We start from the raw sequence: 18,597 nt of genomic DNA, 5'->3' as shown, positions 1-18,597 counted from the left end.
CAATTTTAGGTTTTTATGCCTAGCGTTGTAGAGAACTCAGTACATCATAAAAATGCGACTGATTATGGATCAATAGAATAAACCCTTAATTTCGGCGCGTAGCACATGTTAAATATATGTGTATAAATATACTCACAAGCGTGATAACTTGTAGGATAACTATTATTATTAATAATAATAATACATATAATAATACTATATACTATATAATATACTATCAGGGCCGGCCGCTGGCATAAACACTCTATGCCGTTGTTTATAGCCACATCCACTAGAGGGGGCCACACCACAATAAGTGTGTGATTCGCATTTTGTCCCTGTCTTCATGGGCGTAACGGACGCGGGGTACGCGTGGGACGTGTCCCCCGCACTTTCCACATCTGTCCCCTCTGTCCCCCCGCACTTTTTTCAGCCGTTACAACAGCTAAACCCGTTATTAGCATCCAGTAACGTGTTTTCCCGAGCCGTCTTTGAATGCACCATGAGCGCATGCTAACGCAGGTGTTCCACAGGAGACGTGCTGCTGTGCTGAGCTGTGCTGAGCAGTGCTGAACGTGCGTCTGGAGTAATGTTTAGCAAACCAGCCAGAGCCAGCAAGAAGCAAAAAACTTTACACATTTTTTTCCAAACCGTGTAAGTTGTGTGACCTTGTTGGATGCAAACAATGTTGGACTTGTTAGCTAAATGATGACAAGGTAAAATGTGGCAATATATCAATATGTTAAGCTAGTTAACAATAATTTAAATGTGGTTGCCTCTGTTACATTACTGCTAATTAGTTTATTCTTGGAATAAACCCAGTCCTCTTTCATTTCTGGGCAGAAGATGTGCTCACAATTGCTCTCCATGTATTTAAGTCTTTTGGTCCCAAAAGAGGAGAGTCAGGGAGGAGAAAAAAGAATAGGCTATCTATGGTATAAATTTACAACTCTTTCTAATTCTATCTCAGAATTTTGATTTTCAGATTTTTAATGATTATTTCCGTAACAAAGAGCAGAGTCAGGCAGGAGATGGACCAGAGGCGGCGGCCAGCAGTAATGTTGACCATGCAGGGTCTGCAGAGGTGAAAAAAAATATCGATCTATGGGTTAAAGTGATTTTGAGGTTAAATTCTACTGCAATTTTTACTCTTCCTAATGCTATTTCAGAATTTTTCTTACCACATTTTTTATGTTTATTGCCATAACAGAAAGAGCAGAGTCAGGGAGGAGATGGATCAGAGGCCAGCAGCAGGGACAAGGATGTCAGGTCTTCAGTGTTCAGTGTTTGGCACCTTTGGCTACTCGTCCAGTAGATGTTGAAGGGACATTGTTGTCAACTCAACTAGAGTTTGGCCACTAAAACTTTAGATTTTATAGTTTAAAGTTTTATACTTTATAGTTTAAAGAACTAGCCTAGTTGGTCCCCTGGTATTGTGCTGTGGCTGTTAGGGATTATGTGGTTCTTTAGCCACTAAGGACGGTGCAATTAAATGTAAGAGAATGATAAATCGCTCTGAAAAATTTGTCCCCCTCACTTCTGAGATAGTGGTTACGCCCATGCCTGTCTTTATTCCAATAAAACATAAATCATCATGGTAACATATCAATTTAAACTGGCTTATTAGAAAACTATACGGGAAAAATACAGGAAAGAAAAAATAAACCAGCAGTCAGTTGGTGACTCCATGCTTCATGCGTAAGTTAGGCTACTGTGACACCATGGCACCGTTTCAAACTTGAGCGATTGCACTGGTCTGGAGAATCCACAGATGGAAAAGCAGTAGCACTAGAGATGGCATCATGGCTCCAAAAAGGAAGTTCAGGAGTGGGCTGAATATCTGCTGCTAATCATGTGCATGTGTATTTTAACCCAATTACAAGCTGTGCACGTGATTTGGTAGTTGCCCTGTGCATGTTTTGGGGCCACAAAAAAAATCTTGCTTAGGGCCACCAAAGTCCTAGGGCCGGCCCTGGGAAGAGATAGAAACATTTACTTTCATTACTGATGTTGTCCAGTTTTAATAAAGTTCATGCTACTTTTATAAAATGATGAAAGTGAATAAATTGTATTTGTGTGATCTGTGTTTGATATCTGTCTTTTCTCCTGTCATCCAGATGTTCAGAGGGAGGTGATGCCACATCTGGTCCAGCCGATGGAAGGTCTTGAAGTTCTCTGACTGAAGATGATCCTCTGACTGGATTTAAGGTTCAGATGCTCAGGAACAAACTCCAGCAATGAGCCATCAGGGAAGCTTTAGGTTTATTAAATGTTGCTATGAAGGTATCGCTGTTTTTCTTTGTGAATGCAATGTGCTCCAACTGAAACTTGAACTAGAACTTCGAAGTAAATCCTTCCATCTGACAGGATTTAGTTGCATTAATAACCTCATAACGTTCTAATTTTCATCCCAGTCTTGGTTGGAAATAGAATCTCTGTATTGATTCGGGTAAAAACTGAACTTCACGGCATGTTGGAGCAAAACAAGCAGATGAAAAGTGTGATGGTGTTGGGTTGTCAGACCGTAATGTTGCAGCTCAAAGCAGCTTTTCTATCTCAGTTCATTCTGACATTCAGCTCTGAATCTACAGCAGATCCAGTTGATGGTGATCCATGCTGTGGAAGTCTCACATCTCCTCATTTAATTACACTGTTTTTTCACCCACACTTTATTTAATAAAAGTCCCATTTAGTTTTTATGAGGAATGTGACGTTTTAATTTCTCTGTGAATAACTGCAGTCTAGTGGAACAGCTGGAGTTGTAACATCTGTCCTGATATTGATCATGAAGTACTGATCAGAATACTTTTGGTTAGCAGTCATCCCTGAAGTTTTACATGAAAAAATCTTTACTTGTGTTGTGAACTTTGGTAAGAAGCAGAAACTTTAGCGTTGCCACGGATCCATGGGTGTTAAATTCAGTCCATGTTTCATTTTGGGATGCAGTCCAGCAGATGACTTTGTTTTTACTGACAGCTACCATTCAGTCGGAGATATTAAGAATAAATAAATGTGCATAATGTGGAAATGAACAGATTTTATTTTTATTTATTCCTACAGCTGCCGCAGTCAAAGTTCCAGAATGTGGAGGAATTTAATCTCACGATGATGGACAATGAATATGATCTGAAAGTCGGGTTATTGTTGTTTATCAGCACAATACAGAAAGATTGTCAGAAATATTCCAGTTAAGAATATCATGATTTATGCAAATTTACCTCAGTAACGTGAATGCTCAGGTTAAGATTGTGCAATGATATTTGTTATGTAAGTTTAGCTGATTAAAGTTTATGACTCTGCACTAAATATTATTTAAATTTACATTATAATATTTAGGGTCAGACCCTGCAGTATTGAGATTAAGAAATCAAATCTTCTATAAAATGTAAATACACTGAACTAATTTGGATATACAGGGTGACACAAAAAACAGGAACCTTTTAACAATCCAATAAAACCAAGAGTGATGGAAGAAAAAATATTTTATTCATAGTAATTGAAACCTTAAAACATGCCATTTAAGAAACGATGGAATTTTCATTTTTTAAGAATTACTTCCTGTAGATGGCGTCCTCCTGTACGAATGCATTCTTGAAATCTGGGGCATTTGACTTCATGTTTCCACGTGTTTGGAGCTGCATTTATTCCACAGATTTAACTTTTGTTCCAGTGAAAATGATCCATCAGCAGATCATTTGCACTGTAACAAAAGTAAATCTGCACCCAGTTAATGACAAACACGAGTGGAGCTGTTGAAGGCAGGACAAGGGACTGTGGGACTGCGGAAGATGCTGGAGCTGAAGTGTCAGTGTGTGATCCACCGTCACGGACAGAATCATCAAAATTGATGTGCTTCCAAAAGTGTGAGTGATGTGTGATGAGATCCAAAAAAGTGTATAAATAGAAAAGGCTTTTATTGTGGTGATTTCATGAAGCATTTACAAACAGTGATTGAGCTCCATTTCAGAAACAGTCAGAACTGCTGGATGTAAATATATATAAAAATAAAATAAAAATAAAATTGTAAAATAGTGGTGAGGCACAAATTTGACCTTACAGTAGCCACCTACAGGGCTTGACGCAGTTGCCGGCCGGCTTCAGACGATTCTCTTGACATGAAGAGTCCCACGGGATCTTTCTTTCTCAGCAGCTAAGGTATAGGTCAAACCTGCCTCAGATTCTGCTATGGCATTCCAGCTGTATTTATAGTCAACTGACCGGATGGTGGTCTCACTCATGGTGTCTTGTACTTGTTTGGAGGCATTTCCATGTGTGACACAATCTCCCAGGAAAACCTGACCACCCCACGGTGGTTTGACATTTTTATTTGCTTTAGTTTTCGTGTGAGCGGCCGGATTAGTTTCGTCTGAGGCTGCCCCTTGGAATTGTGGGTAGTGGAGAGCGTAGACTACAGTCTATGGTGAGGCCATAGATATGTATAGAAGACAGCGCGCTAGCCTATCTAATCTTCTGTCTACATCTGTGGCTGCTGATGACCTTGTTTTTGGAGTAAAACACGGTAAGAAGATAAATAATTTTAACCAGTAGCATTGTTTTGTTGTATGTTAAGTCAGCGACTTGTGAAGAGTTGTGTTTTGTCGTGTTTGAGCAGTTGGTCCAGACGCGTTAGCTCGCTAAGCGGCTAAGTTAGCTAGCGGGCTAGCCGCTTAGGGCGCTCGGGCGCCGCCCCCATCAAGATTTTGTGAAAAAGGTATTGATACAGTAAACATAAATACGTTTTTAAAGTAATTAACACATCTGCACAGTGTTCACTCATACAGTGGGTCTCATTTTTATTTTTTAAGCCTTTCCATTCCATATTGGGGAGGTTTTTCGGGGTTGTTTTACACGTTTCAATAGCGAGGGGCGCCTGAAAAATGAGAGTGCATGTACATTCTCCGACAGCAAAGAGGCGTCGGGCACTCAGTTCAGAGGATCGTCAAAGGGTTGCAGAAGAGGTGAGTTTATGTTGTAGAAATCTCATAGTCTATGTTTCATTGGAGGTTGTATTGTTTGTTAGAGGAGAAATGTGTTTTGAAATATGGCGTTTAAATATGTCATTGTCATGTTGCAGAGATCATCTAATCACAATCCGTTTAATGAAAATTATTCAAAAATATTAAAAATCACGTCACAATTGCAGTAGTCAATAATAGCAAGATATTTTTCCAAAACCATGCAGCAACAGAGGGTAACAGTGTCAACAAAAGTATATTAATTTCATATCTATTTTTTCTCTATATGTTTTTGTATCCTTCTCTCTGTAGATCTGCAAGACCATTCTGGGACACACCAAGGAGCGCTTCTCCTTCACCGACCATGTCGTCCGTGCAACCTCGTTGCAGGGGGACAGGTTTGAAGAACATCACGGGTCATTTCCTGAAGAGGCACTGCAACGCACTTTGAAGGCCTACCCAATGCTGAATGGAAGCAAGCTGAAGACAGAACGTGGTCTCATCTCCAGCAAAGTAGAGTTCAGAGCCTGCTGTGGTGCACTGGACCTATTCCAGCTGTTTATGGAGAACAATCTTGAAGTTGTCTTTTCAGAAACTGTCAATCTTTGAAGGATCCCGATCACCACACCCATGACCACAGCTGAAGCAGAGAGGTGTTTCTCAACCTTGAAAAGAGTGAAAACTTTTCTCAGAAACACCATGACCCAGGAAAGGCTGAATGCCTTGGCCATGCTCTCCATGGAAAAAGAGACTTGTTTGTGAAATGACAGATTTCAATCAGAAAGTCACTGATAAATTTGCTGGCCTGAAGGAGAGGAGAGCAAAATTAATGTTCCAGTAATTGTTTTGTTGTCTTGTAATGCCCGTCTGCTAGTGCGCCCCCTCAGAATATTTTATCACCAGCCGCCACTGTTTAAGACTCTGTCTGATCTTTGAACTGAGCAATGCCATTGACCTACCACTGCAGTACATAAATCACCAAGCAGTCTGTGGAACAAAAACGTGATCGATGTCTGTTGATGCTTAACTGACAAATGATTTGTTTCTTCAGCTTAGTCAGCACATGACTGGTTTATTTGAAATAGGTATTTTCAAAAAGATATTTTAATGAAAGTCTCCCCACTACAGAGTATAAATGTTGCTTTGTCTAGTAAACGAGTTGGTAGTGTCTTTAAGTTTATTTTTAATTCAACCTGCAAACTTGGAGGCTGATTTGAGACTCCTGTAATGACACCACCTCCATCTGCTCCATCAGTTTTATCCAGATGAACAGACTGACCAGCCCACCTGCTGGTCTTCTGTGCATCACCTGAGCCTTATTTTCAATATTTAGAAATTACAGGCCTTTCTCAAGCCCAGGCCAGGAGTGGCTGATCGGGAGGACCGGGACAATTCCCGGTGGCTCGGTCTGATGTTTGGGCTGCGAGGGCCGCTGTTCAGTCATGGCACTGGATTGATCATTCTGCTGCTGCCGCTGTTCCTGGGCCGCCTCCATTGGCAGCTCTTTTTGTTTGTTTTTGTTTGTTTTGTTGCAGACGCACCGTGACGTAACACGTCCGTGCACACGGTCAGAGGTGTTTGAAACATATATGTCTATGGTTTGAAAGATGAAAACAGGAAGAGCAAAGGTGGTGTGGAGTAGTCACCCATTTGATTTTTTATCATTAAAAGACAGTAAATACACAAAGCCCACAATTGACAGGGAATAGGAAGAGACAGGGCCGGCCACTGGCATAAACACTATGCCGTTGTTTATAGCCACATCCACTAGAGGGGGCCACACCACAATAAGTGTGTGATTCGCATTTTATCCCTGTCTTCATGGGCGTAACGGACGCGGGGTACGCGTGGGACGTGTCCCCCGCACTTTCCACATCTGTCCCCTCTGTCCCCCCGCACTTTTTTCAGCCGTTACAACAGCTAAACCCGTTATTAGCATCCAGTAACGTGTTTTCCCGAGCCGTCTTTGAATGCACCATGAGCGCATGCTAACGCAGGTGTTCCACAGGAGACGTGCTGCTGTGCTGAGCTGTGCTGAGCAGTGCTGAACGTGCGTCTGGAGTAATGTTTAGCAAACCAGCCAGAGCCAGCAAGAAGCAAAAAACTTTACACATTTTTTTCCAAACTGTGTAAGTTGTGTGACCTTGTTGGATGCAAACAATGTTGGACTTGTTAGCTAAATGATGACAAGGTAAAATGTGGCAATATATCAATATGTTAAGCTAGTTAACAATAATTTAAATGTGGTTGCCTCTGTTACATTACTTGCTAATTAGTTTATTCTTGGAATAAACCCAGTCCTCTTTCATTTCTGGGCAGAAGATGTGCTCACAATTGCTCTCCATGTATTTAAGTCTTTTGGTCCCAAAAGAGGAGAGTCAGGGAGGAGAAAAAAGAATAGGCTATCTATGGTATAAATTTACAGCTCTTTCTAATTCTATCTCAGAATTTTGATTTTCAGATTTTTTAATGATTATTTCCGTAACAAAGAGCAGAGTCAGGCAGGAGATGGACCAGAGGCGGCGGCCAGCAGTAATGTTGACCATGCAGGGTCTGCAGAGGTGAAAAAAAATATCTATCTATGGGTTAAAGTGATTTTGAGGTTAAATTCTACTGCAATTTTTACTCTTCCTAATGCTATTTCAGAATTTTTCTTACCACATTTTTTATGTTTATTGCCATAACAGAAAGAGCAGAGTCAGGGAGGAGATGGATCAGAGGCCAGCAGCAGGGACAAGGATGTCGGGTCTTTACAGGTAAGGAGAGATTATAACTTCCTGAAAATAAGATATCTATTGCAGGGAGAAACCAGGCAGTACTGATCATTTCATGTTCAGTGTTTGGCACCTTTGGCTACTCGTCCAGTAGATGTTGAAGGGACATTGTTGTCAACTCAACTAGAGTTTGGCCACTAAAACTTTAGATTTTATAGTTTAAAGTTTTATACTTTATAGTTTAAAGAACTAGCCTAGTTGGTCCCCTGGTATTGTGCTGTGGCTGTTAGGGATTATGTGGTTCTTTAGCCACTAAGGACGGTGCAATTAAATGTAAGAGAATGATAAATCGCTCTGAAAAATTTGTCCCCCTCACTTCTGAGATAGTGGTTACGCCCATGCCTGTCTTTATTCCAATAAAACATAAATCATCATGGTAACATATCAATTTAAACTGGCTTATTAGAAAACTATACGGGAAAAATACAGGAAAGAAAAAATAAACCAGCAGTCAGTTGGTGACTCCATGCTTCAAACTTGAGCGATTACACTGGTCTGGAGAAGCCACAGATGGAAAAGCAGTAGCACGAGAGATGGCATCATGGCTCCAAAAAGGAAGTTCAGGAGTGGGCTGAATATCTGCTGTTAATCATGTGCATGTGTATTTTAACCCAATTACAAGCTGTGCACGTGATTTGGTAGTTGCCCTGTGCATGTTTTGGGGCCACAAAAAAAATCTTGCTTAGGGCCACCAAAGTCCTAGGGCCGGCCCTGTATACTATAATAATATAATAATGCTTTCACTGCGCCTGTATGGGTTTTCCTCCCACAGTCCATCATGCTGAGGTTAACCCTCGTGTTGTCCTTACCAAAAAATGTTGTTGCCTTGTCTGAAAAAAGTCCAAAAATTCAGAAAAAATTTCCCCAAATTTATTTTAAAAAATAGCAAAATCTTCAGGAAGAAAATTCCTGAAAAGTTTCCTTCAAAAGTAAAATCCTCAAATTTGACAGCGAAATTCACTGGATTTTGGTTGATTTTTTTCTGAATGTTCTTAAACATTTTTTTTATTTGTTTTTTTCTACCAAAAAATGTTTGAAAATTTCCTAAAAAATTTTGAAAATGTGGAAGTTTTCACTGTGAAGATATATTTTTTTCCCCCACATTTTTAAAACTTTAAAACGGGCCAATTTGACCCGCAGGACGACAGGAGGGCTAATTGTGATTCTAAATTGGCTGAAATGGTTTTCACTTCACAGGTGTGCCTTGTCAAGGCTAATTTGTGGAATTTCTTGCCTTCTTAATGGGTTGGGACCATCAGTTGTGTTGTGCAGAAGTCAGGTTGGTACACTGTTAACAGCCATATTATAGTACGAACCAATCAGCTAAGAGAAACAACAGTCTATCATTACTTTAAGAACTCAAGGTCAGTCAGTAAGGAAAATTGCAAAAACTTTGAATGTATCCCCAAGTGCAGTCACAAAACCCATCAAGATCAACGGCAAAAGTGTCTCACATGAGGACCGCCCCAGGAAAAGAGGATCAAGAGTCACCTCTGATCCTGAGGATAAGTTTATAAGTCATAAGCCTCAGGAATCACAAGTTAACAGCACCAGAGATCAGAGCCCACATAAATGCCACACAGAGTTCAAGTAGCAGACACATCTCTACATCAACTGTTCACAGGAGACTGACCAACCAGGCCTTTATGGTCAAATAGTATGGAGGTAAATTTGTTTCTTTATTCTTCAATCGAAAAAAAGTTGCTCCAATCGCAAAACATGTTTTCAATCAGAAAAAACTTCACTTCAATAAAAAAAAACGTTTTCAATCAAAGAAAACTCTTGTTCAAACGCAAAAAAATATTTGAGACACAAAAAATTGCATATAAACACGTTTTTTCTTTGATAGAAATTTTTTTGTTTTTGTTGAAAATACATTTTTTGATTGAAGTCATATTTTTGGATTTGAGCCATATTATGGGTAGGACATTTGTTTCTTTATTACTCAATGAAAACAAAAGCATCCTCAATCTCAAAAAATGTTTTCAATAAAAAAAGGTCACTTCAATAATAATAAAAAAAATTCAATCAAAGAAAAAAACATTTTCCCAATAGAAAAAATATTTGAGACTAAAAAACAAATGCATTCGAACACGTTTTTTCTTTGATTGAAATGTTTTCATTATTGAATTCAGTTTTTATTTGACTGAAAATACATTTTCTGATTGAAGTCATATTTTTGGTTTTGAGCCATAAAATGAGAAGGACGTTTGTTTCTTTATTACTCAATCACAAAAGATATAGCTTCAATCAAGAAAATTATTTTCAATCAAAGCAAAAAAAAAAAAAGTGTTCGGAGTGTTTCGACTTTGTTTTGGCATTCAAACACCTTTTTTTCCGATCGAAGTGAAAAAAGTTTTGAAGCCTGTTTTTTGCGATTGAATCATTTTGACACAAACATCCCACAGTGGGCGGATGCTTCTCCATTGGTCGGGCATGTTTGAGTGACAGGTGTCCACACCAATGACGAATCTCTCTCCAGAAGACGCTACTTGTGTGCGGGGAAGTCAGTCTTTTCTATAGTCGTATGTTTGTGCAGCTGACACTGCATCTGTGGTTGCAGGCGAACGCCACTACTTATTCCACCACCAGCTGCAGCTGCATTGTAGTATCCACGATACTGAATTTACTGTGAGTACAGTGCCCTCAGCACACTTCATATTATAGGCTATATAAACACTGTTAAACACGTTATACTAACCCGTTGCACTTCAGTGTCCCGCCCGCGGTTCACTTTGAGATCTGCATAAGCAATTTGCTAAATGTCTGAAACTGCAAACATGAATATACAAACACTATACGCCGATGGAAAGCTCAGATTCTCATGAATCCGCCGGTATAAACCATATAACGTGCTTAACAGTGTTTATATAGCCTATAATATGTAGTGTGCTGAGGGCATTGTACTCACAGTAAATTCAGTATCGTGGATACTACAATGCAGCTGCAGCTGGTGGTGGAATAAGTAGTGGCCTGCGCCTGCAACCACAGATGCAGTGTCAGCTGCACAAACATACGACTATAGAAAAGACTGACTTCCCCGCACACAAGTAGCGTCTTCTGGAGAGAGATTCGTCATTGGTGTGGACACCTGTCACTCAAACATGCCCGACCAATGGAGAAGCATCCGCCCACTGTGGGATGTTTGTGTCAAAATGATTCAATCGCAAAAAACAGGCTTCAAAACTTTTTTCACTTCGATCGGAAAAAAAGGTGTTTGAATGCCAAAACAAAGTCGAAACACTCCGAACACTTTTTTTTTTTGCTTTGATTGAAAATAATTTTCTTGATTGAAGCTATATCTTTTGTGATTGAGTAATAAAGAAACAAACGTCCTTCTCATTTTATGGCTCAAAACCAAAAATATGACTTCAATCAGAAAATGTATTTTCAGTCAAATAAAAACTGAATTCAATAATGAAAACATTTCAATCAAAGAAAAAACGTGTTCGAATGCATTTGTTTTTTAGTCTCAAATATTTTTTCTATTGGGAAAACGTTTTTTCTTTGATTGAATTTTTTTATTATTATTGAAGTGACCTTTTATTTTATTGAAAACATTTTTTGAGATTGAGGATGCTTTTGTTTTCATCGAGTAATAAAGAAACAAATGTCCTACCCATAATATGGCTCAAATCCAAAAATATGACTTCAATCAAAAAATGTATTTTCAACAAAAACAAAAAAATTTCTATCAAAGAAAAAACGTGTTTATATGCAATTTTTTGTGTCTCAAATATTTTTTGCGTTTGAACAAGAGTTTTCTTTGATTGAAAACGTTTTTTTTTGATTGAAGTGAAGTTTTTTCTGATTGAAAACATGTTTTGCGATTGGAGCAACTTTTTTTTCGATTAAAGAATAAAGAAACAAATTTACCTTCATAAAATAGCTGCTAAGAAACCACTGCAAAGGAAAAGCAACAACCAGAAATGATTTATTTGGGTCAAGAAACACAAGAAATGGACAGTGGAAATCTGTGCTTTGGTCTGATGAGTCCAAATTTGAAATTTTTGGTTCCACCCGCCGTGTCTTTGTCCAACACAGAAAAGGTGAACGTATGGTCTCTACATGCATGGTTCCCACCATGAAACATGGAGGAGTGATGGTGTGGGGGTGCTTTGCTGGTGACACTGTTGTGATTTATGCAGTATGGCTAGTTGGACCATCATTTATTTTTTAACAGAACAATGACCCCAAACACACCTCCAAGCTGTGTAAGGACTATTTGACCAAGAAGGAGAGTGATGGAGTGCTCCATCAGATGACCTGGCCTCTACAGTCACCTGACCTAAACCCAATCCAGATGGTTTGGGATGAGATGGACCACAGAGTGAAGGCAAAAAGGCCAGCAAGTATTCCAGCATCTTTGAACTCCTTCATGACTGTTAGAAAACCATTTCAGGCGACTACCTCATGAAGCTCATCCAGAGAATGCTAAGTCTGTGCAAAGCAGTAATAAACACAAAGGGCGGCTATTTTGAAGAATCTAAAATTTCAAACATGTTTTGAAATATTTTACATTTTTTGTTTACTATATAATTCCATGTGTTCATAGTTTTTTCTGCCTTCAGTGAGAATCCACAATGTAAAAAGTCAAAATAAAAATGAAAATAAAGAAAAACCATCAAATAAGGTGTTTCCAAACTTTTGACTGGTAGTGTCTACAAACCTGCTTTTTGAAATGATTCAAAGTGTCTTCTCATTCAGACAATATGTGCTTTAGGGAATCATGTATCTGGAGCTAAGGCACTTTTTTTTTTTCCTTTATAAATCTTGGTGTTTTTAAATCAACACTTTTAGGGTTTGGTTCATCAAAAGTTGGAAACGGTGCATCTTTTTTTCTTTAATTTAGTTTTAGATGTAAATTTGGTTTGGTATGAAAGCAAAAAAGCCAACACCATCCTGAGTCACACATCACATTAGCTGCAGGAAATAATTTCAACACATGGAAATAGTGGCACAAACATGCCAAGTCACAGAATACACATGGATTTCTACTGAGTGGAATGTCAATATTTTATTGTTATGATGACTCAGAGTTTTCTGGAAACACATCTAAATTTTATCAAAAACAAATGAGCAGTTGGCATGTTCAGTGCATGTAGTTACCACAATCCTTTCTGATTGATAAACCGTGGGTCAAATTTCTACAAGGATTTCTTTCCTGTTGCTCTTGACCACCTTAGACACTAATTAGTCTAGTGCCCCAATAACAGAACAGAAACAGTCCAAGTTACTGCATTAAGACACAAGATCAACTCCATATTTCTTGTATTCCCGCCACCACTGTTTCTCTGAATTAGTCTGACTTCTCCTTCTCTTTCATGTGCAGGAAGACTATGCTGAAGACGAACAGTCCCGTCATCATGGAGAAGACACTGGCGTAGTATGGGAAGGCTGAGGGGATGAAGCGCTCGTACTGAGTGTGCTGTAGGGGACGCACTGATACCTGTAGTGGACAAACAATTGTAGAACTTAGCAAGTCATACAACAGATCATGGATGTTACATACATTATAAACCACAGAACATGCTAAGCTAAGCACCAAGTGTGATGACCCTCCACCTGGGTTCTCGGTATCGCTGCTTCTTTTCCTTTGCCCAGTGGCTCATCGATAAAAGGCCTCTCCCATTTCTCACGTGCTCTCTCTCTGACAGAAGCTGCCTTTCTTTAGGAGCAGCAGCAGCATGGTTTTGGATTTTTGTTTACTTGTTTAATGCAACTTTAATGTTTGGTTGTTTTTTTTTAACTATTTTAGTCGCCACACAGTTGCCGTCTCCCTGTTTTTATTGCAGTTATTGAGCCAAGCTGTAACACAAGTGATCAGGATAATGAGGGTGAAAATGAAAGAAGACAAATAATCATGATATTTTAATTTTGCTATGCCTGGGTGACGTGATTAACTTGCCTGAGTAGAGGAGTAAAGATGTGTGTATCCCAGCCTGTTGTAGTCCACCTTGAACTGGAAGACTCCATACACATCAGGCAGCTTGAACTGGACACTGTATTTACCTCCTAGTAGAAAGACAAAGCACAATGTAGAGTAGCTGCAGTTTATAGCAATAAAGATAGCCCTACTAAATAAAAAAGATGCAATAAATTTAGGCTGTGAACATGAATAAAAGTGAATTTAAACTGCAGTACACAGAGATACCAAAAGGGAAAAACACAAAGGAACACCATGCATTTGCACATTTCAGAAGTAAAAGCTTGTACAAAGGTCAGTACAAGAAGGCCAACTTCCCAGTCATTTTAGTGATTCTGATTGTTATGTCACCACCATTTTACAGCAGTAATTTCAGAACAATTTATTTTTTTAAAGCACTGTTCTTCAGATTCCCCTCCTAGACCTTCTTTCTGAGAAGTTTAAGTTTCTCTTTTGAGGTTTCTTTGCAGTGTTGTTCCCAGTGCTGAAACAAAAATTTGTCCTGCAAGATTTTACACCATTCAAATTACCACCTGCATTTGTAAAACAGCCAACAGGATCTCTCTCCCTCTGAAAAGACCACTTTCATTCTCGACTGGCAAAAATCTTAAGTCGCAGACTAGAACTACAAAATGCTGATACCTTCTCATGGGATGTTTCAAACAATTACTGCCTACTTCAGAAGTATTCAGTACATGTTCTATAAGCACAGCGACATACCATTTTTCTTGAGATAAGTCCTGACAAAGGGATCGATCCTCACAAACTCCAGCTGAATATCATCCCCATCGAAGGGGACCCAGCGGCCCTCGGACAACATCTCAATGACGACGCTGTACTCCTGCATGGGAAGGTGTTACAGTGAGTGAGAAGTACAGCTAAAACCTACACATCTTTAAGGTGATAATAGTTCACTAATATTGTAAAACTTACCACAAGGTCAGTGATTGTGTATGCTGCAGGGGGAGTGGTCTCTCCCACGGGATGATGGGTAACAGCTCCAACTCTGAGGACTCCAGCCTCTTTGAACACCCAGCGGGACAGAGCCTCGGCCAGCTCCATGTTCCCAGTCTGCTCGTGCCTAACAAGGCCCGCAACAAGAAAAGAAAGATTTCAGCCACAAAAATGTAACCTGATGAGAACAATTACTTCTGAACATAAAAATGCCTTAATCGTTCACATGGCCAAAAACCATTTATGGAACCAGGATGTCACTGATGATAGTTTGATGAAATAAAAAAGATTGGGATTATGAAGAGGGAAGAGTACCTCTCTGAACCTGGTGTGGCCTTCTGCACAGCAGAGTTGAAGAAAGCATCACTGAAGAAGTCCAGGGAGCCACTGAAAACCACTCTGGCATTGTTTCTGGCCTGGAGGCCTGCGATCAGGAGGGTGTTCTTGCCAACAGCATGGGGGTACTGAAGGGATATGAAAACATAGTTTTTACTTTTGTATTTCATTTCTAATTAAAAATAAACATGATGCTACCTATGGCTACTGATGCTCCACCTAGACATATGCATTCACAAAGCTTAGATGGGAGAACTTTAAATTCCATTTAGGCCTCTAATAGTTAAATTCACACTTTACTTTGTTGGAAATGCCCAACAAGGCAAATAAAAAGCTTACTGATGAAGGATCATTGTACTTTAAAGATATTTTTCGGACTAATTTATTCTTAATTCTCTTTATCAAACATTTTGATCATGTGCCAGTGATGTTACCTGAGAGATGGGTCTGTCAGGGAAAAAGGAGTAGGAAGTGGAGGACCCGGTGAGGATGTCCAAGACAAGGGGATTGTCTGGGTCTGCAACCATGCTTGAAAAGAAAAAGAAGAAAAGAAAAATTTTTACACCACCGTTCAAAAGTTTGGGGTCACCCAGGCAATTTCATGTTTTCCATTAAAAGTCAGACTTTTATTCATGTGCTAACATAATTGCACAAGGGTTTTCTCGTCATCAGTTAGCATTTCAGCCCCATTAGCTAACACAATGTAGCATTAGAACACAGGAGTGATGGTTGCTGGAAATGGGCCCCTGTGTAGATATTCCATTAAAAATCAGCTATTTCAAACTAGAATAGTCATTTACCACATGAACAATGTCTAGAATGTATTTCTGATTCATTAAATGTTCTCTTTATTGAAAAATAATAAAGTTTATTACTTAGTGACCCCAATCTTTTGAACGGTAGTCTACATGATTTGCAAAGAGTAATGCAGCTAATCTTTGAACATTACTAGACAGATGCACCATAAAATGTTGCCTCTTCTGACACAAGCTCTCGATATAGCTAAACACATTAAAAAAAGGGTTGTTGCTGAATGAGTGCTTGCACCAATATGCGTCGACACCGAGACAAAAGCTACGACCTACTGGACAGATATTTATTTATGCCATCATCCTCTCATATTCAACTTACATTCATTGCATTGTATTTATCCAGGGCTATACATGTGATACAGTTAAACTGGAGTTGCTGTTATTACTATCATGCTTTGTTGTGCTCACCCGACACCCTTGAATAAGACAGGTTTACTGGAGGGCTTTCCGACAATAGTGGTAGCTTTCAGTAGGTTCTCTGGGTCAGCAACAATCAAGGTGTGCTGTAGACCAAAAATAAATAAATCACAGGTAGGCAACAATACAGTGTCAAGTCCTCGGACGTCAATTGTCAAAGACTAAATGTGCCTGCTGTGTGAAGACCAAACTGCTTACCTCTCCAGGATCAGACACATCATAGTTGTGATGGTCAATGACAGCAGTCTTCTCCTCGTCGAACTCAATGCCACACTCACTACCCAGCTCCCTCAGAGGGTCACCTGTGTAGCAAGAAAAAAAATAGGAATGACAATTTTCAAATATGTAAAAAGATACGACATGGGAACAAAAGCTGTAGGAAATCAACTGACCAATATCTGAACTGGCAGCAACCAGGACATTGCCTCCACCATCAATGAAGGATGTGATAGTCTCCACATTTATATTTCCACCAAAGTCTGCAGATGACCAAAAAGAACAGATTCCACTGATTATGTCAAGAAGGCAAACACTAGCCATAAAACTGTTAACTTGCTGAGTTAAGCATGTGAAACTTACCCTCAACTGATGGTGAAAAGATGATCAAATGGTCGAACAGGAACTGTCCGTATTTGATCAGAGATAGAGAGGGATCATCAGCCGTCTTGAACGTGAGGTCAAAGCCACGATCTGAAAAGGAGAGATGTATCATCAGCAACACTGAATCTGAAAATGTATGATGAGCATCTCAGTGCTCACCATGCATTTTTACATTGACTTGAACAGAGTGTCCGTACACTCACTTAAAGTTACTGAGGAGAAGGGACGTTTTGTGTAACAACACTGTTTAAGGTTTACAAGCACCATTGATGTTATTAAGTAATAAACTGTTTATAACCTCCAGTCAGTCGTTAAAGTCAGTGTCACTGGTGGCAAGTGACATAAAATGTTTTTGTAGCCTTTTAACTAAAATAGCTGGAGATGCATGAACAAGCCCATTAACAGTTTTATGGCAAGTGAATTATTAATTAAGTACAACATGTTAACGCTCTGGCAATAGCTGTATACTCTAAATTGATAGTTCTTAACATAATTTGAACAGTTTTAATGAGCATAACAAAGAATCTTTGATGGAAGATGACATCTAAAGCCATTGCAAAACATAGTAATAAATTAGTTTAACAGCAGTGTATCTGCTCTTACATAAAAATGATCATCTCCTCAACACCTTTTGCATTCATGCAACCTCATATCATCCTGTTCTCACCTCCAAGCTATACTGTGGGGGTTATGTATTCACTGCTGAGGTTGATAATGTGCACTGTCCTCCACCACTGTGCCAAGTCTGAGGCACTCACTTGTCGGGTTTTCCAAGTTTTAATATGCAAATAGTGCATGCAGTTTGTGCTTGCATTTAAGAAGGACCATGACTGCATGTCTGACTGTTAGTATGATGGCTCAATGTAAACCACCTGATTATTGCTGTAACTGTGTTTTAATGTGTTTTAAGTGATTTTTAGTTGATCCTGTGTCATTTTACATTTGTGAGAAGCTTCTCAATCAGATTTTTCAGTTCTTCTGGCAATTCTTTTCCATGTGAAGGAGACATGCAGCCAGACACAGTCCATAAGTCCCAGGTCATTTTATAACAATGTCTATGTAATTAGGCTAATTGGCAATCACAGATGCACTCAGTTTTGCTTCAGTGCTCACATGTTTTCTAACTGGAGTGTCAGTGATCACAGGTACAATCACTTTTGCTGCACCGAGTTTCTACTTACGGGTCTGTATTTTGAATGTAGTCTTTGTAAAGCACTTATTTTTGATTGTTTATAGGAGGAAACACTTTACTGTTCAACTAAGACGAGATGCACTTATTGAGAGGTTAAACATTTTTAAATCATTTAAAATCATTTCGCCATTGTCACCTTTCAGCAACATTGCATAGGCGTGAACTCACCTCGGCTGTATACCGTAGTATTGCTAAACTAATATTAGCAGTCTTACTGTACTGTATGACAAGTCTACCGATTCAAGCGGCTATTTAGGAAGGCGAGTACTGTATGAAAAAAGCACGGTTGTTATACCGACCTGCCAGACTGCGGAAGAAGATTGAATGGGTGTCTCTGATGTTCAGGTTGTCCAGCAGCACCAACGTCTTACCGTCAGCCGAGGCACAGTGCAGCATGGAGGCTAACGAAAGCAATAAAAGAACACTGTAATCCAAAAGTCTGAACCGCCTTACGGCCATCATTCCGGTTCGTTTCTTCGACAGTGATAAAGAACTGGACCGGTTCGTCTGCACGACTTCTGTCAACGCCGCCATTTTGCTGCAGAAGTCGACGTCAGCGTTAGCAGCAGCTAACTCAACTCTGACCCTGAGATCCAACCAATCACAGAGAAGAACGCGTCACCGACTGCCACTCCACCAATGGGATGAAAGC

The 18,597-nt window shown here is 39.5% G+C and overlaps 1 protein-coding gene across 1 annotated transcript; it reads right to left on the bottom strand.

Moving 5' to 3' along the window:
* Positions 1-12,710: 12,710 nt before the first annotated feature.
* ddost (dolichyl-diphosphooligosaccharide--protein glycosyltransferase subunit (non-catalytic)) lies at positions 12,711-18,507 on the bottom strand. Its single transcript, XM_022194042.2, has 11 exons — positions 18,245-18,507; positions 16,733-16,843; positions 16,546-16,632; positions 16,352-16,455; positions 16,145-16,239; positions 15,359-15,452; positions 14,904-15,052; positions 14,568-14,715; positions 14,355-14,475; positions 13,617-13,723; positions 12,711-13,157 (listed from the first exon to the last, which is right to left on the bottom strand). Exons 1-11 carry the CDS (start codon positions 18,477-18,479, stop codon positions 13,008-13,010), a joined length of 1,401 nt encoding a protein of 466 aa, XP_022049734.1. The 5' UTR covers positions 18,480-18,507; the 3' UTR covers positions 12,711-13,007.
* Between the last annotated feature and the right edge of the window lie 90 nt (positions 18,508-18,597).

Source organism: Acanthochromis polyacanthus, chromosome 6 (assembly GCF_021347895.1).
Source record: "Acanthochromis polyacanthus isolate Apoly-LR-REF ecotype Palm Island chromosome 6, KAUST_Apoly_ChrSc, whole genome shotgun sequence".
NCBI classification, from domain to species: Eukaryota; Metazoa; Chordata; class Actinopteri; family Pomacentridae; genus Acanthochromis; species Acanthochromis polyacanthus.
The sequence above is the reverse complement of the archived record's forward strand: the minus strand, read 5'-3'. Positions and strand labels throughout refer to the sequence as shown.

What these genes read in the sequence shown, in the direction of transcription:
- ddost (XM_022194042.2), bottom strand. Translation starts at nt 18,479, where the DNA reads ATGGCGGCGTTGACAGAAGTCGTGCAGACGAACCGGTCCAGTTCTTTA. An exon ending in TGCTGCCAGTTCAGATATTG is followed by an intron (nt 16,456 to 16,545) that starts GTCAGTTGATTT and finishes CTTGCTACACAG; the next exon opens with GTGACCCTCTGAGGGAGCTG. An exon ending in ATGTGTCTGATCCTGGAGAG is followed by an intron (nt 16,240 to 16,351) that starts GTAAGCAGTTTG and finishes TTTGGTCTACAG; the next exon opens with CACACCTTGATTGTTGCTGA.